We start from the raw sequence: 26,092 nt of genomic DNA on the forward strand, positions 1-26,092 counted from the left end.
TTTGTGTGTGGTGTGCTAACTGTGTCTAAGGTTTTAACACTGTACCCATGAATATACACTCACTGGCCACTTTGCTAGATACACCTGTTCAGCTGCTCATTAATACAAATATCTAATTAACAGCTGAATTGATGCCAGATGCCACATTGCAGCAGCTCGGTACATTTAGGCATGTAGACACAGTTAAGGTGACTTGCTGAAGTTCAAGCCAAGCTTCAGAATGGAGGAAGGTGACCTAAGAGCCAGATGGTCTCTGAGAGAAAATATCTCATGAGCGGCTGTTCTGTGAAAATGTCTCGTTGATGTCAGAGATCACAGGAGAATGGCTACAGTGTTTCGAGCTGGTAAACAAACAGCCACTTGCTGCTGCCTAAGTATGCAGAAGAGCATCTCTGAATGCTCAGCACGTCAAACCTCTCACTCCATAACCACTCCTGTCAGCTAAGAACAGGAAACTGATGCTGCAATTCTCATGTTCCCACCAAAACATTGCCTCACTTTCAATGATGGCTGCTTCCAGCAGATTAATGTGGCGTGTCACAAAGCTCAGACCATGACGATGAGTTCACTGCACTCAAACGGCCTCCAGATCTCAGTCCAGTAGAGCACCAATAGACCTGATACCTCAAGATTTAAGGCACTTCTGAAAGCAAGAGGGGGTCCAACCTGATACTACCCAGGTGTACCTAAAACACAGTATCCAGTGAGTGTACCTCCAATGAAACCTAGACAAATGTGACTGTACAACTAAATACAAACAGCTCATAATGTCACAGGTAAGACAAAATATTTAATTAAATAATTAATGGACTTGAAAGTAAAATTTTAAAGTTGCTTTTTTACTTTTGCTAAGATTCTTAATTTGAAGTTTTGAATATTAAGTTTAAGGTTAATAAGTGAGTTAAACATCAGGTAGTGAGCTAAAATGTCTCGATGCATGCTCAATCCATCCAGGTAAGGAAATCCCAAAAAGTCGATTGTGTTCATGAACACAATCAACTTTTGTTACTTTAACGCACATGAAACAGGCTGGACTCTTACGCAGCTTTCAGTCACATTTCTGCATAACTGTTTAAAAAATATGCTGTGAGAAAATGCGGCACATCCAAAAGAATGACCTGTTGCATGAAAGGTTCCCCCCCCCTCCCTTTGTTGTCTTTCTGTGTTGTCCTGATTGCCTGTGGAAGATGGAGAATTTATGGGAAAAACTGGCTCTGAGCGCTGGCTGTCAGGCAGCATGTATCTCATTGGCTTGTAGTCTCTTAGGTCCTACTCCTGACCTTTTTAGTACACTAAACCCATGGATAACCTTAATCATCTTTAACGTAATCATCCTCAAACACTAAAAAAAAACCATGCACAAAAGAATCCTGCAAAAAGTGTGGAATCGAATCGCTGAGTCAAACCCCTCTCCCTGGTCGACATCTGCGCTCTAATTCCTTCTGCTTTATGTACTGATCTCAATTGTCGTCATCAGCGAGAAACTACAAGTGTTTGATTTCCCAAACAAGCTCTCAGCTAATTATGGAAACCTTCCAAAAACAGCGCTGATGAGCTTAGTGCAGTTTGACTCTTGGCACTTCTGTTCAAGCAGCTTGGATTATTTATTTATTTATTTGTTTTTCTATCATCTCAGTGAAATCGGTGCAATGAGCCGTGCGTTCCTCCTGTGCAGACACACCTACGCATTTGGTGTGTTTGCTTCAGGACACGATACATCTGGCAGTACAAGGTGATTTAAAAAAAAAGGCGAAATGAGACACCAGCTCGAATTACTGAGGAATGAATGAAGTCGGCTTTGCAAGAATTACTTTCTAATTCATCATGATTGTCTGACATAGCTGGTGGATCATTTCTAATGGGGTGTCTGCAAAGGAAGCAGTTCGCTGATCACAAATTCGGAGAAAGTCGGAGAGATTCAATGATGACGGGTAAAAAAACAAAGTGGGCATTCCCCCGAGTTAAACTTTTCTCACTTTCAAGGCGACATGTGACAGAGTTGTGAAAATTCGAGGCATCGAGGCAGCTAGAGCCTGGAATATCAAACATCAGCTGTATTCTTTGTTCTCATTGGTTGACACTTCAATCACTTGCTTTGGAGTTGAGAGAGGTTTATCTCAGGACCGGTCCACTCTTCATTCCCGAGCCTTTTTACACCCGTCGCTTGTCCCTTGAGCTTCAGAGCAAAGCGTGGCGAGTTAATCGTTCCCCGTATGGATGCCTTTTTGAACATCTCTCAACTCTGAGGCCAGTGACTGAAGCGGCCATCAATGAGAGCAAAGGATACAGTTGATTCACAGAGGGTTACCTAGGCAACTGGAGCCTGGAATGTCCTCTAGCGGGCTGGATCACTGACATAGGAAATCACTTCCTGTGCCGACGCCCCTCGGTGTTGCTCAATACTTTACTACGCAAGAACTTTAGGCACTTGACTAAATCTGCGTCCACGCAGCATCACTTTGTCGCTAACGGATGGTTTCTAGGAGACGTTTCAGGCTCCGGTTGCCTAGGTAACCCAGTAACATATTTAATACCAGGTTATGTCAATCCTGTGCTCTTATCAGGAGCTTCTTCAATTGCTCGCCTCGATATTTTCAGGTCATGAGACAACTTTTTTCACTCAAAATCGCCAAATGTAATCAACACTCTATGGTTTCTAAACATTAAGTTTTAATAAAGAGAATTTCTGCTTCTTCATGTAAGCCCATCTACTGCCTTGACACTTTTACAAAGCTGGCTTTTTCTCATCTTATATGTAGCTCAACCATGAACTGCCTGACAACTTTAGGGCTGATTTTTCACATTATGCCTTCTGTATGCTTTCGGTGCTGTTATGGATCTATTGATTGCTCTTTGACACCCTCTGCCACGCTGTCACTCTTGCCAGCACCAAGATAGAAAAGGAAAAGAAGGAGCATGCGAGACAGCATGGGATGATTAGGACGGAAATCAGCGGGGCAGAAATCGCTGAAGAGATGGAGAAAGAGAGAAGATTCTTCCAGCTGCAGATGTGTGAGGTTAGTTGGAGCGATTATCAAGAGACGGGTTTCATTTGGTTACCAGTGTTTTAAATATATATAACATGAATTAATGAAACATTAAAATTGTATGAAATCCTGTACTCAGCATGGATGATCTGATATCCTCGTGTTGGTGTTGTTCCCAGACCATCATGAAAATGTTGTTCCAGGTTCAACATTGCAAGTGACCAATCACATTGTTGTGACGTTATTCCTTTGCGCGCCAAGCCATTCGTGCATTTATGAAATTCCAATGTTGCAAGGACAATATTAATTCTGCTTACTGTTTATTAAAGGGTTAGGGTCAGGGTCCGTTGATCGGCGGACAGAGGCGGTTTCACGCAGCTTAAGTACAGTTTTTTGTTTTACGCCGGTTTTTCCCGAAGTCGCAAAGGTATGACGTCACAACATTCTGATTGGTCACTTGCAATGTTGATCCTGGAACAACATTTAGTATGATGATCTGGGAACAACACCAACACGAGGATATCAGATCAACCACTCAGCATAGTGTTTATCAAGAAAATAACAGGCAGTGGTGGGTTGAGAAAACAGGGCAGTTTCTGTCAAAGTAACGGTAAAAACTGAATACTGCGCAGCCTGATGGAATACAAAAATCACATTACATGTAAGCATGTTTATGTGCTGAATGCCTTTTTTTGATGTTTCATTTTAATGAAGCCTTGCTTGAAAAATTACATTTTTGCCCTTTTGAAGTGTCTGGGTATGAGATGAAAGTGATGTATACATTTGAGATGGTCCATGAGTATTTGAAGTCTCAGACTTCAAAGTTGCTTTTCCATCTGTGTGAACCTGGACTGACCCCTCTTCCTGGATCTGGATTCAATCTGTTTACAGTATCTCCTCAAAGTCAATGAGATCAAGATCAAGAAGGGGGTGGATCTGCTGCAGAACCTCATCAAGTATTTCCACGCACAGTGCAAGTAAGACGTGCATATTATATACGTCAAATTTATTTTACATCGTAGGCCACGTACATACTACTTTGATGCTAAGTGGACCTGACACATTGTGTAAAATTACAGAAAAGTTCTGGTAGTTCATCATCATCCAGACAGTCTTGTAATTATAACATAAAAAGATTATGTTATCATATAGAAAACTTTTGTCCTTTCTGTAAATTCACTGTTAAAAAAAACAAAAAAACACGTGCATTTATGTAGCAGATGTTGAAAAAAGTTTGTTATTTAACTGTTGATGAGGCTCCTTTTATCTAAATAAAAGGCTGTAAAACCTAGGAAAATGTGGTTAAACGTTCAAGATCTGTGCACTCCTTTACATTCTCAAAAGCCATCTAGCGGGCGGAATAGGAGTCTTTACCAGGCCCATTCTGGCCCCTAGGCCCTATGTTTGACACCCCTGATACACGTGGTTAAATTGAGTATATATGAAAAGCATATTTTTACTGTCTAATAGTAAAGATTTAGTTTGAGGTATGCATACACAGTTGATGTTATTTTTAATGTATTATATCAACAATATATTTAGGATTTAGGCAAATCCAGTGCCCCGATCCACTGTCACTGCAAATAAAAAGTTACTCACGTATACTGTAAATCTGTTTTGTGGCACTGGGATAAATTTGTGTGCTTCGTCATTCAGTTTCTTTCAGGACGGTCTAAAAGCTGTGGACAACCTCAAACCTTCCATAGAGAAACTGGCCACAGATCTGCACACGGTCAGAGCCGTTTCAATCCAGCCTGTTTGTCCACTCTTAAACTTTCCTTCATGACTTAGACATGACTTGTGTCTGTACAGATAAAGCAGGTGCAGGACGAGGAGAGGAAGCAGCTGGCTCAGTTACGAGACGTCCTCAAGTCGGCGTTACAGGTGGAGCAGAAGGAGGTAACACCCACAACAGAAACGAAACGATCAAATGCTTTATGATGTACCGGACAAGCTGAAATCTGCTTATTAAACTTCAGCTTCTCTCAGTGGTGACATTAAGTTGGGACTCACGCACACACTAATGTATATACGACTCCATTGCTAATCTATCCCTCTGGGTTGGGATCTAAACTATAATTGAAAAGAAGCACATCTTTTTTTCTTTTCTTACATCTGTCTTGTTTCTTGCATGTGCTATTAGTCGTTTACTTCTCTACCCAAATGAACTGAGGTAGACTGCTCATCAGCTAGATGCTCAGTGAACTGTTAAATATGCTGCAAAGCGCAGCAGCTTCAGGTCTAATCTGAAGATTGTTTTCTTCTCTCCTCTGCCGCCGCCGCCTTTTGTGAAACAAGTCCAGAAGAGTAAGTGGATTTGTGGAAAAAAAAGAAAAGCTATAGCATCTCGTGTTCCCTGTGGTGATGTCGTTGCTTCCAGTGCTCGATGTTTTCGATGTAGTCGTTCAGTGAGAAAAGTTTGAGGTGGGCCTGTCATATCTTTTTTTGTGTGTCTGCTGATATCGGCACACATCAAGCCGCTCCACCACTCAGAAGTCGTCCTCTCTGTTTCCCGTAGTGTTTCCACAAAAAAGGAATATGCAAAAAAAAAAAAAAAGTCTGGGTCCTCTTTCATGGTAGCTGATGTATTTAAATGAAGCCTATTCAGGCTGCATGTGTTAAAACAGCAAGAATTGCTAATGAGATTAAAATGCTAATGACACAATTTGGCCAGCTGCTGCTGCAGACTCTGACTTCAAAGGTGTACAAGCTCTTATTTTCTCCCTTCCCTTTATTTGCACAAAATCACTCAGGCTGAGAGGAGCAATCTTAACATAATTGATATTTGCTTTAAAATCCTCCGCGGAGCAGGAGACCCAGAAGCACAGTGTAATCCAGAGCAATTTTGCGCTTGTGCAGCTTCCCCTCGACTTCATACTGTTTTTTGCTAATTCGGTGTGTAGCTCCTGCCTTCCGCACCTCATTTTCTGAAATGACAGCTCTGCTTTGTCGCCTGTGTTTTTGCTGTTTTTTTCCTCAGGATTCACAGGTGCGTCAGAGCACCACCTACAGCCTGCACCAGCCGCAGGGCAACAAGGAGCACGGCACCGAGCGCAGCGGGTACCTTCACAAGAAAAGTGATGGGTATGTTTAGAAAAGGGCGTTCAAAAGATCAGATGAGTCACTACACAACAAACTATTTCTTCAGTGAAGAACGCAGAGAAGGCTGTGGCGTTTAGAGGCCTCATTATTCCTCCACCTCTGTCTCTCTCGTGTTGGTGGGTTACTAATGAGTGTTTGTCAGCAAGATTGTGCAAAAAATTACCTGCACAGTTTCATGCAGCGGCTTGGTGGAGCGATGGCACACGTGCAGTAAAAGAGCTGGCAAAATAAAAGATGTGTGGTTTGCTTTGTTTAAAACGAGCAGTCTGCAGATCATCTTGAATGCTGAAAATGTCCATAACAAGTAGTCAATGGTTACTTTGGCGATCCTGCTAGATGACATTAATTTGTCAAAATTGATTCAGATCATTTTGGCTTTTAATTCTTTTTATTGTTTTATTGTAGACATGCTCACCCCGTGTGTCATAACTAATGCATGTGAATGCTAGTGGTAATGTGATAATGATAAATATTTCATAGGCTTTACCGATTCACTGCACGGGTGTACGCGCGACATACTAATCGCTGCCGTCTCTGCGTCGCAGGTTGAGGAAAGTGTGGCAGAAGAGGAAGTGTACAGCGAAGAATGGATTCCTCACCATCTCACACGGCACAGTAAGCAAACAGTGGAAAGAAACACAAGACGACATCTTTTCTTCTGAAAACACACACAAACCTTTTAGTTTGTCTGCAAGCCTCATCATTGCTGCTTGTCTTCATATACATTGCAGTGAAAAAGCACAAAAGTGAATTTTTAGCATTTTTCACACACTTTTTAACACACTTCAGTGTGTTCAGTGTTTTTTAAAGTTTTTAAATGATCATTTTTATTTATTTAAGGGGAAATCTATCCAAAAGAAGGGAAAAAAGTGATTGCCCCCTTGTTAAATTATGATTTTTTTATTTTTTATTTTTTTTTTGAATAGTCCATCTCTGAGGTTATTAGGTTTAGAGGACAATGGCTTTTTCACACAGGGGGAGGTGAGTTTGGATAACTTTTTTCCCCCTTTAATTGAATTAAATTATCATTTAAAAAACTGCATTTTATATTCAGCCGGCTGATTTTAAATTGCTTTGATGATCTGAAATATGACAAATAGGCAAAAACTGAACTGCACATTTACATTTTCCACAGATCAAAGGACAAAGTCTGCAAGTTTACACTCCTCGGAGTTTCAGTTCACTCGGCTCATTTACATTAAAGATTCGGTCAACCCCTCTCGCTGACACGGTTCATCTCTCACAGAGCTGCTTATCAGATGTTCTGTTTGGCTCCAGCAACAGTCAGATACACTTAAACCAACACTCCTGCTCACTTGTTCTCTCATTTTTCTCCTTCTCCCCCTTTCCTTTCTTTCCCTCCCTCCATCTGTCTCTCTTTCATAGGCTAACCGGCCACCAGCTAAACTCAACCTGCTCACCTGCCAGGTGAAACACAATCCTGAAGAGAAGCGGAGTTTTGACCTCATATCACGTACGTTCAGCCTCTTCTCTTTGCTTTCTGCCGCCTGTGTTCTCCAGTGTGTTGTTGTAACCAAATGCCTCTGTTTAATTGGCTTCGAGCAGCAGCTGGCTGAGATTTGTTATGTAGCTGAGCAGATTTCAATTATTTCCCATGCAGCAGAAAACAGAGATGATTAAGAGACAATATTAACACGTCTGACGCATCTGAATCCAGCGTGTAGACTAGACTCAAATACCAAAGAGCAAAATGATGGTCGAATAATTGCTTTCATGGCTGAGAGAGATTGAAAGGCTACAATGTTGCTTTCTTTTGTTTGTTTCTGGCGAACAAATATTCAAATAACACTTGCTTGGAAGTCTGGTCATAAAGAGATGGCAGGAAAGGAGGATGGAGAGAGGGATGATCTGTGTGATGATCATGTGACAAACATGGCAGTTTGTGGCTATTTAAATGAAGACTAAACTTCAGGCTTTAGGGATATAACACAGTTTAAGTTTCCTTTCATTTAGTTGTATAAAAAACTCCCATGTGAAGATGGAAACACTCGTACTTTATGTTTTTGTTTTGCAGCCCGCCCTCAGTCTGACCTTTCACTTGAGCACTTTAATGCCCTCTGGAGAGAATCACTCAAAGCTTTTTACTGCATATCTGCAGCTCTTTGACTGATCTTCTTCCTCTTCAGTTTTTTTCTCCCGCTCATCTTTTCTATTCCATCATTTGTTTCCTTTCTTTTTTTTGTTTTTAGATGACAGAACGTATCACTTTCAGGCCGAGGACGACCAGGACTGTCAGATGTAAGTGCTTTTCCCTTCCTTCCTCTTGTGTGTGGGTGCGCCTGTTTATCACCTCCAATGCTTTCCACACACTTCCTCCCTGACACACACTCAGTCACTTTACCTCCCACCTCATGCCCATTAACTGCCCTTTTACTCCAGTCTGAACCCCCCGTGTCTGCCTTAGCTGCGCCTGTTTTTACCCACTTTCCCCCCTTCTCCTCCCCGTGCTTCTCCTTTTGTCATTTTTCCTCTTTTCATCTGCCCGACTCATGTCTCCCGTGATCCTTTACTCTGTCCCTCCTGCAGCTGGATCTCGGTGCTACAGAACAGTAAGGAGGAGGCGTTAAATCAAGCTTTTAAAGGGGACCATCATGTCGGCGAGAACAACATCGTGCAGGAGCTGACCAAGGCGATACTGGGGGAAGTCAAGCGGATGATAGGAAATGATGTTTGCTGTGACTGCGGAGCCCCGAGTGAGTGGCACAGTTGGACGGGGGAAACCCTCAGATGCCTTAATAAAGTTCAATTTAAGCCTAAACAAATGGAAAACTAACTATGTTTTGAATCTTACATGATCATTATGTGATATCCCACAATTTAGATTATGCTAAACTCTTATACAAGCAGCTTTTTAAGACCAGAAACGACTAAGTATACCTTTTTTCCATTTAAATACAAGGTTTACATGCTTTTCATGTTTTGTTTTGTTTTGTTTTGTTTTTATAATTGAAAGCATAGTGATGCCAGCTCATTTACTTTCATAAATGGACCAGATTGGGTTGAATAACAGGCTTTGAGAACTCAGGATTTCCTGGGATTTTCCTCCAGTATCAGCTCCTTTTTCCCTGAAGAACTTGTTTATGTGTTCGTGTACTAAGAGATGATTTATGGGAAAGACACGATTGCGCAACTGCTGTTGTGTAGACCTCAAATTGTAGTAATTCAGAAACCATAACGATCTCAAATTTTAGTAGGCTGGCGTGCGCACATAGTTGGTGGGTCTCCAGTCATGAGGATCTTCCGATTTCGTCAATTCCTTAAACATCATTCGGATTAAAGATTTTTAAGTCTTTACATTTAGCTTCAAATATTACTCTTATATAATTTCAGGTGTTTTTTTTCTGTCTTGCTTACAGCTGGGATCTTAGTGAATGCATATACAGTGGACCCTAAGAGTATTGTTCCAAATAGAGCCGCACCGAGTGCATTTTACACAGCACAGCAGCCGATAACTTCATTAATTATTTAAATCTCCTGACACAGGGGACTGGATCAAATCAGAAATCTCCACAGTTCTGCAGTCACGATCAGATTTTCTGGAAAAAGCAACATTGACTTTAACATCCTTCCGCTTGTATCCTCGATTCCTAAAGGCAGCGGACACTTAGAAGCCTGCCTGGAGGCAGATCAGACATGTGCACACTGCTTTGGCAAAGTGTTTGCTGTAATTTAATGTAGTATACAGTACTTACGGGGAGCGGGTAGTGTAATTCATGCACACCAGTGGTATAAATTCCTCGTATTGAAAACTCTTAGAGTGGTTCCCCTGAGGAAATATTCTGCCACAACCTTGAAATTAGTTTTGTGAAATCCCCCAAACCCATGAAATACCCCCACCACAGATCTGTACTTTATTATAGTATGTACGTACGGCAGGCACATATACCTACACATGCACAGAGTAAGCAGTCCAGCTCGGTCACTTTCCTGTGACAGTGTGTTAGTGTTAGTAAAAGGCTTTTCAGGCAGCCATTGGATTTCCACAAGGACACATCAAAGTTGGCTCACAGGCTGCTGAAGTGACTTCTGCTTCAGTGCTTTTCACCCACATACACTCCTCTCTCATGTCACTCATGCATTGTTTATGTCCCTTTTTCTCCATTTTCTTTACAATGATCTTTCCTTTTTTACCCCTTAACAGACCCGACATGGCTATCCACCAACCTGGGCATCCTCACCTGCATTGAATGCTCAGGGATACACAGGGAGCTGGGAGTCCACTACTCGCGGATCCAGTCCCTCACACTGGATGTACTCAGCACCTCAGAGCTCTTGGTAAATCACTACCCATCTTCTTGTTCCTCTTTTTCTTATCCAGAGCTCTCTGGAATATTTTAAGCAGGATAAGCTTGGAAAATGAAACAAGAAAGGGAAAAAATAGAGGGAGATTTTAAGGACAGGTGGACAGTAAATAAAGATTGGGTGAAAATGAGAAGCCTTACAGTGCCTTTTGCGTCTTCCTCTTTAAAAGACCTCTGGAAGTCTGCACACTCAGAATAGCTGAGATTTTGTTTGGCTTTTCTAATCACCGTTTGGAGTAGTGATTTACTGCCTAAGGGACGGTCGGGATTAAATGCTTCCAGCCATCATTGCTTTCCCTGGTGTTAAGACGCCAGTCATGTTGGCCACAGTCAGACGGGGCGTTGTGGAGTCTGTGAGGCTCCACACTTGGAGCTCAGGATGTCTCCTGCCTCCCGGTGGGGGCGTGATTGGAGCTGATGACTTTTGAGTTAATCGATGTGGCTCAGAAAATGACACATAACTAGTTTTAATTTGTGTGTGTGTGTGTGTGTGTGTGTGTGTGTGTGTGTGTGTGTGTGTGTGTGTGTGTGTGTGTGTGTGTGTGTGTGTGTGTGTGTGTGTGTGTGTGTGTGTGTGTGTGTGTGTGTGTGTTCGTGTTCCACAGCTGGCCAAGAATGTGGGGAATGTAGGCTTTAATGAAATCATGGAGGCTTGTTTAAGCGCTGAAAACGTGGTGAAACCCAACCCGGCCAGTGACATGTAAGTCACCCCCTCACACTCCATTCTTCCTCTATCCCCTCACCTCACCTCCATAGCTCTTCTGCTGCTCCCGTCTCCTCACTGATCTCAGTTTACACTCTACACATCGATTTGCGATCCTTTTATGTGACCCTTTAACACATTTTAAGTAACAAGTTTGACATGTTTTTATTGATTATCTCTTCTGTTTTAAAAAAAAACTAAGAAAAGAATCTGAAATCTGATCAACTTTTTATCATAATCACAAAAGCTGTTTTTGATCCTCAGAGTGAGAACAATTAAGGCGACTTCTGAAAGAACAGTTTAATGCATTATTGAAACCTGGAAAGGTAGTGTTGAGGTGTTGTCTTGAGGGAAGAAGTGTGATTGGGGGGAAGAAAATCTTGAATGATTCTAACTTTTGATTGGATGGTCGTAGATCGCTAAACATTAGCAGAATTCATGGCTCTTGTTAATGATAGTGAAAATAAGAGCATTTCCACATGCACGGTGCAAAGAGGACTCAAGGGTTTGGGGCTAAGCAGCTGGATAGCCTTAAGAAAACCACTTGCCAGTGAGACTAATCGGAGAAAAGGGTTTCAGTGTGAGATTCAGCTCTGGAGCAATAGAAAAAGGTTGTGTGATCTGATTACTCCAGATTTAGCCTGTTCCAGAGTGATGGGTACATTGTGGTAAGAAGAGAGGAAGATATGGTCATGCACCCTTTATGCCTGGCGTCCACCCTACAAGGGCCAGAGTGATGATCTGGGGTCACTTCAGCTGCTAGAGCTGATAAGTTCCAGGTTCAGCAAGATTAAAAAAATGAAGACAGCAGATTAGTTTTTCCATCAATGGATTTTTTTCTTCCCTGATGGCACGGGCATATTCCAAGATGACATGCTAAGAGCATCTGTGTCCTCGTGTTCTCCCCCAGGCAGGCGAGGAAAGACTTCATCACAGCCAAATACACGGAGAAACGTTTCGCCAAGAAGAAGTGTCCGGATGCGATGTCGCGGCTTCACACGCTGTGCGACGCAGTGAAGGCCCGAGACATCTTCTCCCTCATCCAAGTCTACGCTGAGGGGGTGGACCTCATGGAGCCCATTCCTCTGGCCAACGGGCATGTCAGTGCACAACATATGTTAACATTTTCCTGCGTACCATTTCTCCTCCTATTTATAATAATCTGTGGCATTATTATTGCTCTCTATCTCCTTCCATGAACCTGAAATCCACCACACGTTCCAGAGATTTCATGCAAATGCTTGATCGTTTTATTTCAGGAACAAGGAGAGACGGCTCTTCATCTAGCGGTGAGGCTAGTGGACAGAACGTCCCTTCACATCGTCGACTTCCTCACTCAGAACAGGTAAACACAGCACTGAAGGCAACCAGAAATCAATATGCTGAGATGGTCTGTCGGACCATCATAAAAAGACCAAAAGCTTATTTTCAGTCCTGCTGGTTTCTTGACATCCACTTTTTTTCTGTTAACTCTCTTTTCTCTATGGACAGAAACTATTTGCATAATAATAACAATGATGCATTAAAAACAACAATAGAGCTTTGTTTTGCTGTGGTTTGCGTGCTAAAAACACAATTTTACAGAAAGTGTTTGTATTGGCAAAACTACTCCCTGGTCTTATGGAGCACTGAGGCAGGACAGAAGAAAGCTGGATTTTATATCCTCTGTGTTGGGATTTAAAGTTTTTCCCCTCTTTGTTTCTCTTCCCTGGAAGTTTAAATTTGGATAAGCAGACAGCCAAAGGCAGCACAGCGCTGCACTACTGCTGCCTGACTGACAACAGTGAATGTCTGAAGCTGCTGCTGCGGGGGAAAGCCTCCATAGAGATTGGTAAGGAAAAACACCAGAAACAAACAGCACAGCCGCAGTGCATCAACAGTCCATTGTTCTTTTTCTGCAGCAGCTAACAAAGTGCAAGGACTGAAATATTGTAATTACAGTTTTGAGGTAATTGTGCTTTGGGTGTTTCCATGTCCATCTATTTCTCTCCCTGTACATTTAGTCCTTTACATTTTTCTGACAGCGTGAGACACCGGTCATTTTAATCAGGAATCACAAGCACAAAAAAAACCAATTTTGCAGATTAAACTTGATCACAGTACAGTTTAAATTGCACTGTGCAAAAGTCTGAAGCCCCCCCTCATTTCTTGATATTTGGATTTCAAGGAGTTAGACTTTCTTATAGTTGTAATATTAACTGGTTTAAGCACTAGCTCTCCAAAGCTTTCTAAAATTGTCAAAAAGGGCCTTTTAGGACAATTTTCTATCATTTTCAATCCACTCCTTGTACTTGATCATTTTCAGAGTATTATTTTTTTGTGTGTTAAGCCACTTAACACTGACTTCTGAATCATTCGAGCTTTAAAAAAAAAAAAGCACCTAACTTAAGGGATGAACCATTTTTTCTGCCTACATATAACATATGACTTGGCAAAGAATTGATTTTAGGTCTGAAGTGGTGTCAGAAGCCATTCTTAAGGAAGGGAAACTGAGAGAAAAGGCTGAGGTGTGCCGTATTATGCAAGAACTGGACTAAAGAATCAATGAAAATAGATCTTATATAGTAATGAAATGATAAAATCATCAGTTTGTGTGGAGGAGACCATGAGGGGCACAGTGAGTGTAAAACATGGCGTCATGCTTTGTGATCTGGTCAGAACTGAATATAGAAAAGTCACTTGCGTGCAATACCATAGGAAAAACTTCTAATCAGCATGGCAATGTTCTTATTGCTGCACCTATTTACTAGTAAAATATAAAGAAATGAGGGGTGGCTCAAGACTTTTGCACATTATATAGAGGCCACTGCAATGGAATTTCTTCATAACAGTGTGCTTAATACATGAAAGCTGCTCGTATTTATAAAGTTGCTTTTGAGTGAGACTTTTGAGTCCGGGAGTTTGTTTTCTCTGGTGGCCTATCTTCATCTCACACTTGGTTCCCAGAAAACAAGCCGTGGCAACTTTTTCTCACAGCACTTATCTTTCTGCTCTGCTCTGCTCTGAAATCAAACAAAACAGCCAGATAACAAATGAATGGAGACGGAGCACAGAGAGACACCAGAGAGATGCTCGGTGTGGGAAACGGTTTAATTATACATTTGTCTTGTCACAGTGACAGGAAAGGGAGAAAATGGGCCGTGTGTTTGTGCTCATGTGGCTTGTGAGTACAACAGTGATTATATGTGTCTGTTGTTTTGCCTTCTAGCTAATGAGGCCGGGGAGACACCGCTGGATATCGCTCGAAGGCTCAAACACCTACAGTGTGAGGAGCTGGTGAGCTTACTATGTTTAGACTTGGCTTAATCCTGCAAGCACATCGTCGCTTCGTGAAATGTAAGAGCTGTCAGTCATTTGCGTTTCCGTACGTATGTGTTTACAGCTGAACCAAGCACTGGCAGGAAAATTCAACGCCCACGTCCACGTCGAGTATGAATGGTGCCTGCAGCACGAAGACCTGGATGAGAGCGACGAGGATCTGGATGAGAAGGTGAGGGATGCTTTTGTGAATAGTAATAGTTCCTTTTTTTTTTCTTTTTTTTTTTTTAAAGATTTCAAGACAAAAAAAGTTTTAAAAAAGTGATAAAGAGACAAACAAACAAACAAACATGAAAGGGATGAAAACGACTAACGCTTGAGAGAGAGATCAAATCAGCTTTGTAGTGAGGCTGCTGTGAAAAACAACCTGAAGAGCTCTGAATTTCTGCAAGAGGTTTATTTTATTTTGTTTCCACTAAATACAATCTCCTTAAATTAAACACTAAACTCCTTATTTCCTTTGTGCTTTTTAATGCGCTTTGTCATTCTTGCTGCCTGAAATGATTGAATGTGATTGGATTTTGGACAAGTTTAATTATTGATAGTTAAACATGTTGTTTTCAAGGCTGAATTTTAACACAGGAGCCTTATATATATCTAGGAGGAGAAATGGTGCATTTTAATGCAGGAGTTAACCTGCCTCAAGTGGCCATTCGAGGAACTGCAGTTTTGGCGCTGGCTTGATTTTTCAAACCCTGAAAGTTGCCACTTAGATTTGATTGGACCTGAGTTCATTATTGAAAACTCATCAGATAATTGAAACTGGTTCAATTTTTGGGGGGGAATAACCATGTTTTAATTTTATTTTTGTTGTGTTGTTGCCTTTGTTGAAGTGTTGTAGCCAAATGAGAAATCTCCTAAATACTAAAATAATCATTCAAAGTAATGCTAGAAGATTAGTGAGAAGCTTTATTAAAAGGCAAAGACAAAGTCCCATGACTGGGACATTGCTGCCTGCGCAGAGCGTGCAGGAGTCACATGACAGCCATACTTCACTATGAATGCTCACGTGCACCTATGTCAAGTAATGTCAATAAAAAGTTCATGATTGTGGTGCATGTGTAAAGTGCATGGTACCTAGGTTAATCATATATGATGTGCTCCTGTCTCACATTGTGTAACTGTAATGCTCACATCCTCACATGCATGCCTCCCCTCAGCCGAGCCCCCATCGGAGAGACGAGCGACCGGTCAGCTGTTACACTCCGAGCAGTAACTCCCACCACGTACAGTCCGGCCTCGGCTCCGCCGGCCGTGAAGCTAAGGACAAGCAGCGCCTCTTCATGCCCAACCTGGTCAACAACGAGACTTACGGCACCATAGTCAACACAAACCCCCCTCAGCCCACCACCAACTCTGCTCCACCTCTGCCCCCGAGGAACCTGGGTAAGCTCAGACAGGAGAAATAAAGGCGAATGTAGGTAGAAACCACTGTGAGCGAAACACACCGGCAGGCATTTAATAAATCTGTTACGGTTTATATGAATGGAAAAAAATGATCTCATTCTCCAGATAACACAGATAACCTCACTTCTTCTGAAGCTGGCCTCTTTGCCTGCCTATAAGGAAGTGATATGAATAAACAAATCAATAAATAAAATCTAGTGACTTGCCACAGTCGGCCTATAATACCATTAGTGTCTGTTTGGAGTGCTGCCAACAGAGCAGAGGACGAACAGCCAGCTGTGTCGCCCCCCTCACGTCCCCACAGCTCTCAGCCTCGGCATTCATTGCCCTCATTAACCGTCGCTCTCAATTACACTGAAATGGAAACGACTTGACTTTATTAGTGGACGCTGGTTCTGGCAAACAGCCCTGCTCTCTCTTAGTCTCCCTTCTTTTTCATTTTAATAACCCCCATCTCCTTTTTCCCCATCTCGTCTCCAGTCCAGTTGTCCGGCCCGGGAGGCTCAGCGTCCAGCACCTGGAAGCCCAGTCCTTTAGACCTGACTGGCCGACAGAGGTCGTCCTCAGACCCCCCTAACATGCATCCTCCGCCGCCGCCCATGAGGCTCACTTCCACTGGAGGTATGGCCCCAGTTTTGTGCACGCTTAAATGCTGCCTTTAAGGCATAGAAACTCGTTCTCAGTCTTGACCAGAGCTACAGTGAAGTGATTTAATAAGACGTAGTGGACATTTTATAGATGTGTTTGGATCGCAGCTCTTCTCAGCGTCTAATAAAACATTTTACTGGAAGAAAGCTGTTAAATGTTTCATTTACATAATCGACACATGCACTTAGCTCACGTTCAGTTTTCTTTTCTTTCCACATGCATATGTCAAAGGTTCTTCTGACCTTAATTTATCAGTTGATCTATTTAAAACCAGACTTCCTGACTCATCACAACATCAGCTTAGTCACATTTTTCTTCACACTGTAAACAAATGAGCTAAAGCAAAGGATTGCTGTGTTCCAGCTCTGGGTCTTCCTACTGCGATGAAGATTGACTCCATGAGCAAGTCAGGTCAGGGGCCACTGGGGTCCCGGGCGGTGCCACCTAAATCTCCCGCAGGGTAAGAACATAAAGGCGCATTTATTTATGCACAGCAAAGTTTTAGATTTCCTTAGATGTAAAAGGCGTGTCGACATGTACTAGAGCTTTCTGAGCTACACAAAAATATTCATGCATTCACACATACACATGAAGATTGTGCACTGCGGTCGTGTGTCTTGTTTTGGCTGCTTGTTTTGTGGCGTTTCTTTCCAAGTGGATAGAGACGCTTCTTTAGCTTCTAGGCTAAGCTCCACATCAAGCCAGACAAGTAATAACTTTCCTCCACAGTCGTCCTTTTGTCCTTTTTTTTTTTTTTTTTTCTTTTTCCTTCCCACAGGCCTCATAGTGTTGTGATAAATGCCTTTGAGCTTCCTCAAGAGCTCTTTTCTCCATCTTGGTACGACTATCACTCTTCTTTTTTTTTTTCCTTCTTTTTTGTATTTCCAGAAATGATAAAAGCTTCAGCAGAGGGCCCCTAAATCGAACAGAATCTAAAGAAAGAGCATGTGAGTAACATTGTGTGTGAGTTGTTTGAGTATTCGCTCAGATCCCGTTTCTCCTCTGGAAACGTGGAAAGTTTTGTTGTCACCGTGATCTAATTTCCTTTTCATTCCAGCTAAGGAACTGCCAGGATGCCCTCAGAACTCCATAGGTCAGTCTCTGCCTCCAGCCCCCATGCCGAGGAAAGCATACCCAGTGAGTCCCTGATTTTTATTTTTTCAATTAACCCCCCCCACCCCCACCCTCCACCCCCTTTAATTATCATCCAGATTTTACTTTGCATATTCATTCAGTTTGCAGTACAGACTCATCTGCAGCTTATTTCCTAATTCATGGCTTACTGCCTTTGTAGAGCTGTGTAAGTCCCCTCCCTATTGTTTCAGTGATTCTAGTGCTTGCTTGTAAATTCAATCCCTTCTGCAGCCTGACTCCATAATTTGGCCTTATTCTGCATGTGAGAGGGCTACTGCTGGCATTATGTGTTTCATGTTAGCACATTTTAAGCGTTTTAATATTGCAAAGCGATTTGAAATTGACTAGAAAAACCAGAAAAGAGTGCACGTCTTTCATTTGCATGGTCTGTACACTAATCCCCCTCGCTGGCTTCTAGTTGTTGGTATTTGCCAGTCCAATCCCATGCAGTGCCGCGATGATTCACAAACCTCATCTTCTCGTCAACTTTGCCTTAGTTTGCTATTTAAAAAGTAAAATCCCACAGATTAACGCAAATGCCCTTGAAATCCTGTGTGTGTGTCTGTGCTTGTTCCCGTGTCCCAGAAGCAGAGGCCAAAGCGAGTGAAAGCCATGTACAACTGTGTAGCCGACAACCCCGATGAGCTGACCTTCTCCGAGGGCGAGGTGATCGTGGTGGACGGAGAGGAGGACCAGGAGTGGTGGGTCAGTATCTGTCACGTTGAAGACTCGGTGTGCAAGTTGTTTTGTGCATCTTGGATGTTTGCACGTGTTTTCAGATTTGAGATATTAAGCATTCTTTGATGGATGTAACTTTGATAAACCATGAGCTCATTCCCTCCTCCTCTTTTTCCGAATGCTGCTGCTTCTGCTTCCTCTGTGGAGCCCCTTGTGTGAACGCTGACCAGCTGCAACTTGTTTTCTCTGAGCCACCCCTGCAGATATGACCGTATTTAGTCAGTCTCACTTTGTGTCCCTCCATGGATCCAGAGTTTCCCCCCGAGGACCCTGTTGCCATGCTTCCTCTCTGTCCTATGTCCAGCTACATTATCACTCTTTTTGTGTCTGAGATATCAAATAACAGCACAGAGCTGCGGCTGCACAAACGGGTCTATCATACACTATATAAAGTCTGTTTCCTATGAAAATATTCTAGAAAACCGGCATAATGAGGAAAGAATGCTTTACAGTGTTTAAAACGTGACTTTTATCTCTGACGTAGTTCCTCTGATAAGCTTTGATCAGCATTTGATGTTGTTACTTGCCATGTTTCATTTAACTTTATCGGAGCAGAAACATGTCCTAGCTTTTTACTTTCAGGTATAGACGACCTTTAAAATGTCTTTAATGGAGATAATAGGTACTGTCTTCTTTATCCTCAAGGTAATTTAAAAGGGGAAAGTCTTTTACATGTAAAGCTCTCATGTTTGTTGTGACGTAGCCTTTTATTACTCTTTGCAGATTTAGATGGTGTTTCTGTTGATTCAGTTTTGTTTGACAAAATCCCGATTGATTTACATGGATACATGCTCATTTTTCATATAGCTGAAGATGTATTTTTTAGATTCTGAGCCAAACACAGAAAATATAGAAGTATATCAACTAAATCCAAGCACTTTAGAGCCTCTAACGCTGCCTGCTGTATATCCTGATGATGCTTGCACACATGACAAATGCTCGTTTCCCCCTCTGTGAGCACTGAGGGACTGTATTTGTGCATTTTCACACTTTTAGCTCAGTATACTTGTGTCAAGCATTATAATATACACCAATAAAAGCCAATGAAGTATGTAAGTAGTAGTTTTGGGATTTAAAATCTCAAAACTGAATCACATGGGTTGAAATCACAAATATTGGAAAAGTCTTCCCCACCTGTTTTTAACTACTCTGTCATTTTCTGTGGTGTTTGGTACTGTCGTAGACTGTATGTTAAAGATGGGCGTAGCTTCCTGCTCTAAAAAAGTGAAGCCAATGCTGAAGTGCCTGAAAGCTGCATTGTTTTATAACGGCCAGCAGGAGGCAGCACTGCTTATTGCCAAAACAGGTGCAAAAACAAACCCTGTTGCTCATTTGATTTGATTTCTAACCTCAGTAAACGCTTCAAGTCTTATTGCATACAGCTCAGTCAGATCCAGGTGTTTGTCCAAACGCTCAGCCTGAGGCTACACAACTTTAGTCAGCCAGTAGGTGACTTCCCCGTGGCTATGTCCATCTTTTAGATGAAGTCTGTACATACTTTAGTTGACTCAAATAATTTAAGCATTTCTACCCAAACAGACTAAACCCCTCTGTTTTCTTGTCATGGCTGCCTCATATCGTCCTCCGACCTCACGTCTCATCTGTCTTTGCTCTTCGCAGCTGGGCCACATCGAAGGCGAGCCAATGAGAAGAGGCGCCTTCCCCGTTACGTTTGTGCACTTCATCGCCGACTGAAATCCGGGACTCGGGAAGTATCACACGTCCCACTATCACCGACAAAACATCCACCATCGCCCCAGTGTTTGCAGTCGACGTCATCGGCACCATCATCACCATCTTCGCTGGCGTCTTGAGCGAGCTCGTTCAAGCGTCACTGCTGCTCCAGCGAGTCTGGGTGTCACAGGGGACTCATCGGACTCTGTGGTTTTAATGCTTGCAGTTAAAAAAGAAAAACAAAACAAAGATGATTGTAGTGAATGTCCTCTCACAATAAATGCACTTTTCTTGTCTTTTCCCTTGTTGACATGTATGTACAGGATTCCTGTCATCCATTTTCTCCATTATACAGACAGTCCTTAAAGCGACAGCACTGAGAAGATCACAGCGTTGTGTTTTAACTTACTAACAGCTGTCAATGTGAACTTAGTCCCCATGCTTACATTCCATATCTGTGCATGAGCAATTCTGAAATGCCTGCTTTTAGGTGCAGCTTTCCACATATGTAGTAGCCCTCCCGTGTGGAGGTTTTTCTAATGGTGCTAAGTTAACCTTAAAATATGCTGGAAGTTGCACCCAAGGGAGCCTTTCCCTGACCCAATTTCAGTGACGGACTGGCAATCGAGAACGGGGATGCTGCATGTTAAAATAGCCTCCAGCCCATCACACCTGGGAGAGTCCACTTTCCCGAGCCGGCATAGAGTAATAGGAACATGCATCCTCTGCAAGGCTTTCCCCCACACATGCACACTGTCTGCCCCAATTTAAGCTGCGGGGCAGGGGGTCATATTCAAAAGCAACACTCCAGTTGTTATTCCTCCTCCTCCTCTTCTTCCTCCTGATGCAGTGCTGACTGGAGCTGCAACAGGCAGTAATTACCTTTATGCTGAGTCCTGACACCTCAGGCCATCTCTGCCTGTCATCTGCCTTATTAGAGGAATAGAAGCGTGTGCTTGTATGTGCGAGTGCATGTTTTGTCTGTACGGAAATAAGCTGCAAACGAAAGCATATTCAAATAACAGGGAGCAAAAAAAATGAGAGCGTGGGAATGAGATGAAAAGCGGGAGTAAGCTCTGTGACTTTTGTTGCTTCCTCGAGACTTTTTCTTCACAGATGAGCTAAATAGAGAGGGAACACCCTTCCTGCAGCTTAAGCCTCATATAGTACTTTTAAGACAAGTTTATCTAATGCATTGTGAAATAAATATTAAACATAGTGTAATTAACTTCATTTTAGTTGCAGAGCAACTTTCTCTCTGTTCATATTGTTGATATTTAGGCATTTAACCTGAAATCGGAGCCTTTCGTGGATTTGTGAATGGCGAGAGGGTGGTAGCTGATGCGCACTCTCTCCACCGTGTTGATTATTAACTCACTGGATTGTTAAATCTGTTTGTGTAAATAGAGCAGGTTTTGTTTGTGGATATTTAAATGTAAAATATTGAAAATAAAAGGAGGGGAAAAAAAAAAAAAAAAAAGCAGGTTAACCCGGGCAGTAAATGTCTTTTAATGCACTGTGGTGATGAGCAGTCACAACCTCAGCTGGGCCTGTGTGTGTGCTGTAAACATGAATACAGATACTAATGTGTGCACGCACACACACAAACACTATTCAAATCATTCTCATTAACAGTCTGTGAATCACTGCATTGACTCCTAACTCTGTTGTGCAAGTAAATCGGAGAAAAACAAACTGGAACAATAAAATCTGAAATAGTGCAAGGCGTCGGTGTGTTTCTTCTTCAGAGTTTGTGATCCAGCAGCAAGTGTTTTTTCTTCCATTACCATATTTCGTGACCTGCATTTTAAAAACAATCTTGTCAAGCTAAGAGTTAAATGATGTCTCATGAGCTCCCTCTGCTGGCAAATGCACTCAAGAAAAGGAAAACGCTCCTCTGCTGTACCTGATCCACGTCTTTATTTTCCTTCTTCACACACATTTTCAACTGGACCAAAGTATTATTTCACAAGGTGAAGTCAAGTTAGTACCACAACTGTAAACAAGTCCCACAAAATCTTACATGTGTCGCTACCAGCCTGTTAAAATTTACTTTTTCCCAGCTAATCACACTTTTGGTACCAAGAGTTTAAAAAAAAAGAATTTTAAAATAAGCTCAAGTAAATCTTTAAAAATGAATAAATCCCACAAATTAAGATCAATGTGTCCAAAAAGTCAGGCGATATTTGTAACATTCCTTCTGGTCAAAAAGCGACCACTATTGTACCAATACTGCTGTTAGAAAACAAAACACTCACAGGGTTTCAAAACCTGAAGAGGGATTTGAGTGATTTCCTCTTGAAGCCAGCTGTCACATCTGTGTACCGAGCAGTTAATCCGATGATTGTCTTCCGTGAATTAACATATGCCAGCAAAGTTTTAGCACTATGTAGTACCATTGCGTACATTAAATACACTTAACGTTACACTTATAAAAGCTCTGCATTGTGTCCCAAAGCTATATTTAATGCAACCGTTTGCCTCCTTACTACACCTTCTTTTAATATTTATTGTGAGAAGGCAAAAAAACAACAAATTCCAGGGAAGTGACTCAGAAAAATTCACCACAGTTCTGTTTTAACTGGATGGATTACAGGAAGGGGAACAACAGCTAGCTCACGCCAGACTTTTCCATCAATAACAAAGATTACGCACCATCAGATCTGCCCTTTAGATGACCTCTCAGAAGGGTAAGAAAGCAAAGGTGCAACATTTTTGCCAATAACAATGCTGGTTGTCTAACTGTTGCTGGTTTTGCAGATGTTTCGCTCTCATCCCAACTCTCACTCGGAGCCTCTGGACTTGTCTGATGTCAGAACGCAGTCGAAGGAGGCCGACAACACTTTGCAGATGGACTGCGCCTGCTCCTGTTCAGACAGACAGCAGATGTCACGCATCAGGGAAAGGAAACGCACAGTGACCGTGTAAAAGACCTTCCATTTCGTACTTACTGAGCTGCTGCACTGGTACACCCAGATGCTGCACTCTTCTTGCTCTGTGTCAGTGGTTTTCAGAGCCAGCAGGTTCTTCCCCGCGCCTAGCCCGTCATCGTAGCACAGCATACGCACGATCAGGTAGAGAGGATGGCGATGCAGCACATTCTGAGAGTGTAGAACAAAAACACATAGTAGGGGTCTTTTTCAATTTGTTAACTCCGTTTCCAAAAATGATTTGCAAATCATTTGTGTGCCATGTTTAATTTAAGTTAAATTACGTTAAAATTAAACTGTTAAATCAAATCACATCAAAGGTTGGAAGTGTGAAATTTCACTGCACATTCACAGAATTCACGCTCACTTTGAATTTGATGCCAGCAACATTTTTCAGTGCATTGAGGGCAGGAGCATGTTTACCACCCTGTTGCATCACCTCTTCTTTTTAAAATTCAGGTAACCGAGGAGCTCAGTTGTTGTAGTTTAGACACCAAAATGTTCCTCCGTTCTTGGGATACTCTTCGAAATGACTGTGTACCACCTTTCTATTCCTTTACTACTCACACACTGGTCCAGCGACGCCACCTTGACGCCGTACTTGGACACTACAAGAACCATCTCCTCATCTCCGGGAACAAATGGCAGCTTTCCATCTTGCTATGAGAAGAGGAAGCAAAATTTGCAGTACCTTCTCTGTTTTATATCAGAATAATTACAGCATGTTTCCAAGGAGAAAGGTTAAAGTTAAAATGTGCCCAGATCTTTCTCCAGCTTCTTACCTGAGCAGCATCAATGTAGTTGATGAGGTCCAGCGGTTCCTGGAGGGTCTTGCTCATGTCAAACTTTAACTTCTCAATAGCACCCACATATTTCACCCGAAACTCAGCGCATGTCTCAGATGTGTTGTTCCCTATAGACAAAAAACAACAACAACAAAAAAAACACCAGTTAGAAAATTAAACTGCGAGGCTGCTTCAAAATTTTAACAGGAAGTCAAGCTGACCTGAGCTTTTGGTGGAGTCCGTGTCAAGGCTGGCAACAGTACTCGATCTGGAGAGTCCTCCCAAGCTGGAGTCCACAGACTGCAGTGAGACAGAAACATTAGACAGCGCCACCTTAATGAAACGCAAAGACACACGTGTCTGCATGCTTGTGTTGTTAACCACCTTGCTCTTTGTGCTGATCTCACTGCTTTGCGAGCTGCTGCTGCTGTGGCGCTTTTTGCCTTTCCGGAACATCCTTCACCATGACGACCGCATCCAGCCCTCCAGACCCGCTGACCTGGATCATCACAGGGCTCAGAGTTAAACGCGCAGCATGGCTGCCTTCTCAGGTGTTAATGGAGCCCATAAATAATTAAATGCAGGACACAGGAGCATATACGGTTTGAATAATTGATACCTAGTTTGTTCCTCTTTGGGGGTCTGGGCTTTGGGGAGGCCAATCCATGACTGATAGTGTTCTACTGTGTGTTTCTCTACCCTGGTATACTTTTACTGCATTGGCAGTGTTTTTGGGATTACTGTCATTCTGGAAAATAAAGGCGTTGCCAATCAGGCCCTTTCCCGATGGCACTGCCCAGTGGATTAAAATCTGATGGTACTTTTCTGTGTTCATAATTCCATCAATTTTAAAAAGGTCCCCAACAGCACTGGCTGAAAAGCAGCCCAAACCATGAGAGAGTAGTGTGTTTTACAGATGGCTGCACACATTCACCATTGGACCGTTCTCCTCTCCTCCTTTATACATGCTGATGACATTCTGAACCACTAATGGCAAGTTAAAGAAAGAGAAGATTCATGGGTGTGTGTTTAGTGGCTTCATTGAAAGTAAAATATTAAGAAATGAGGGCTGGCTTAAAACAACTGCTAAATATCTTTCATGAAATTCATGAGATTTCTTGGATATTTATATAATTTGTATTACTTTGGCAAGTACATGTTTCCGGTTGGTTTCTTTTTAAAAAATTAAAAAATAAAAATTGGGCTTTATTTTTATTCTAGCGAACTAAAATCCTTTCCCTCAGTCTTCTAGACCAGTTTTAGTTAAACTATAATAACCTTGAGTCATCCACACAAAAAGACATCCTAATTAAAATAACAACATCCACAAGTGAAAGGTGAGATATTTGTTCGAGTAGTTTCTTCATGTAGGAAGGTGTACTTGTCCTGGGAACTCTGAAAGCAAAGTTAAACTAAGGCTAGAAAAGCTACAGTATATTCAGTCACCACCGCTGCTAAACCGCATTTCACTTTCAACTTGAGTTTAATCACGTCTGAGTCTGAAAATAACTCAGGACCAGAATACTCAGAATAACAGACGATATAACACTCAAACAAGAGCCTAAATTGATAATATCGATTATAAACACAAATGTGTGAGATTATTTGTACTTTTTAACATTATAGTATAGTATTACAGTACTATTTAACAACGCGTACAACCACCAAGTTTAAAAACAGGAGCACCATTTAAACAGGAAACTACACCTGCAACTGTAACAGCCTCGTTTAGGTGCGGCTTGAACAGCGTGTCTGTAAACAGATGAAGCTAACGGAGTCCCAGGCTACAGACACCAAAGGTTAAGACGCCTATCACCCAAACTACGAGCTGCTCTGTGCTTGTAGTGCTGTAGCTACAAGAAAACCTGAGTGACTCAAACTTATCCTACTCACTCTTGGTCGCATTCATTTTAAAAGTTACAAGCCGAGGACTTCCTCGGAGGGGCTTGTAAAGAGAGTGAATTATCTAACGCTAACATGACTTGAAACATACCTGTTGTAACGAGGTGCTCTCAGTGTACCGTTTATCTGCTTTTCTTCCAATCCACTTTCTATTTATCCACAGTTTGACTCTTCGGCTTCCCTTTGAGCTTTGAAGCCTACACCCAACACCACTTAAAGGGGACGCAACGCAGAGGAAAAATAAACACATAAAAATCCTACGAATAATACGGATTATTGTGTCGATACATTGCTGAACTTAAAATAGATAATCCTAAATTGAGCTAATATATTTAACTTCCGTGCCTCTTTTTGCGTCGGGTTGTTTAATAAATGTTAGATCAAAGCTGGTAAAAGCCAACCGACGTGCGTCTCGGAACTTCTGTCACACGACTTGATTCCA

The 26,092-nt window shown here is 42.1% G+C and overlaps 2 protein-coding genes across 5 annotated transcripts in view; one reads left to right on the plus strand and one right to left on the minus strand.

The window, feature by feature from the left end:
- asap2a (ArfGAP with SH3 domain, ankyrin repeat and PH domain 2a) overlaps nt 1-21,513 on the plus strand; it is a 56,423-nt gene extending 34,910 nt beyond the window's left edge. The window contains exons 6-29 of one of the 3 annotated variants that reach the window (XR_013094631.1): nt 2,888-3,017; nt 3,879-3,964; nt 4,644-4,719; nt 4,800-4,886; nt 5,968-6,071; nt 6,635-6,704; nt 7,476-7,563; nt 8,300-8,348; nt 8,637-8,803; nt 10,252-10,385; nt 11,017-11,111; nt 12,025-12,214; nt 12,374-12,459; nt 12,830-12,945; nt 14,323-14,390; nt 14,497-14,604; nt 15,593-15,818; nt 16,320-16,460; nt 16,851-16,947; nt 17,376-17,434; nt 17,545-17,624; nt 18,207-18,326; nt 18,942-19,004; nt 19,980-21,513. Coding sequence is in view for 2 of the 3 variants with exons in the window: in XM_014414323.3 (XP_014269809.1) it covers nt 2,888-3,017; nt 3,879-3,964; nt 4,644-4,719; nt 4,800-4,886; nt 5,968-6,071; nt 6,635-6,704; nt 7,476-7,563; nt 8,300-8,348; nt 8,637-8,803; nt 10,252-10,385; nt 11,017-11,111; nt 12,025-12,214; nt 12,374-12,459; nt 12,830-12,945; nt 14,323-14,390; nt 14,497-14,604; nt 15,593-15,818; nt 16,320-16,460; nt 16,851-16,947; nt 17,376-17,434; nt 17,545-17,624; nt 18,207-18,326; nt 19,980-20,054 (2,452 nt within the window). In the remaining variant the exon portion in view is untranslated. The remainder of the gene's footprint in view (nt 1-2,887; nt 3,018-3,878; nt 3,965-4,643; nt 4,720-4,799; nt 4,887-5,967; nt 6,072-6,634; nt 6,705-7,475; nt 7,564-8,299; nt 8,349-8,636; nt 8,804-10,251; nt 10,386-11,016; nt 11,112-12,024; nt 12,215-12,373; nt 12,460-12,829; nt 12,946-14,322; nt 14,391-14,496; nt 14,605-15,592; nt 15,819-16,319; nt 16,461-16,850; nt 16,948-17,375; nt 17,435-17,544; nt 17,625-18,206; nt 18,327-18,941; nt 19,005-19,979) is intronic. The other 2 variants (XM_014414323.3, XM_076877708.1) reach the window with 2 other exon arrangements.
- A 416-nt stretch (nt 21,514-21,929) lies between these two features.
- itgb1bp1 (integrin beta 1 binding protein 1) lies at nt 21,930-26,081 on the minus strand. Of its 2 annotated transcripts, XM_004540505.4 has the most exons (8): nt 25,996-26,081; nt 25,742-25,862; nt 24,133-24,247; nt 23,970-24,048; nt 23,746-23,876; nt 23,531-23,623; nt 22,985-23,134; nt 21,930-22,900 (listed from the first exon to the last, which is right to left on the minus strand). In XM_004540505.4, the coding sequence occupies exons 3-8, from the start codon at nt 24,202-24,204 to the stop codon at nt 22,817-22,819; spliced, it is 609 nt and encodes a 202-aa protein (XP_004540562.1). In that variant the 5' UTR covers nt 24,205-24,247; nt 25,742-25,862; nt 25,996-26,081; the 3' UTR covers nt 21,930-22,816. The 2 variants fall into 2 exon arrangements, with proteins under 2 accessions (XP_004540562.1, XP_076733825.1); XM_076877710.1 differs by lacking the exons at nt 25,742-25,862; nt 25,996-26,081 and having other exon boundaries at nt 23,970-24,016; nt 24,156-24,229.
- Between the last annotated feature and the right edge of the window lie 11 nt (nt 26,082-26,092).

This window comes from Maylandia zebra, linkage group LG19 (genome assembly GCF_041146795.1).
Source record: "Maylandia zebra isolate NMK-2024a linkage group LG19, Mzebra_GT3a, whole genome shotgun sequence".
NCBI classification, from domain to species: Eukaryota; Metazoa; Chordata; class Actinopteri; order Cichliformes; family Cichlidae; genus Maylandia; species Maylandia zebra.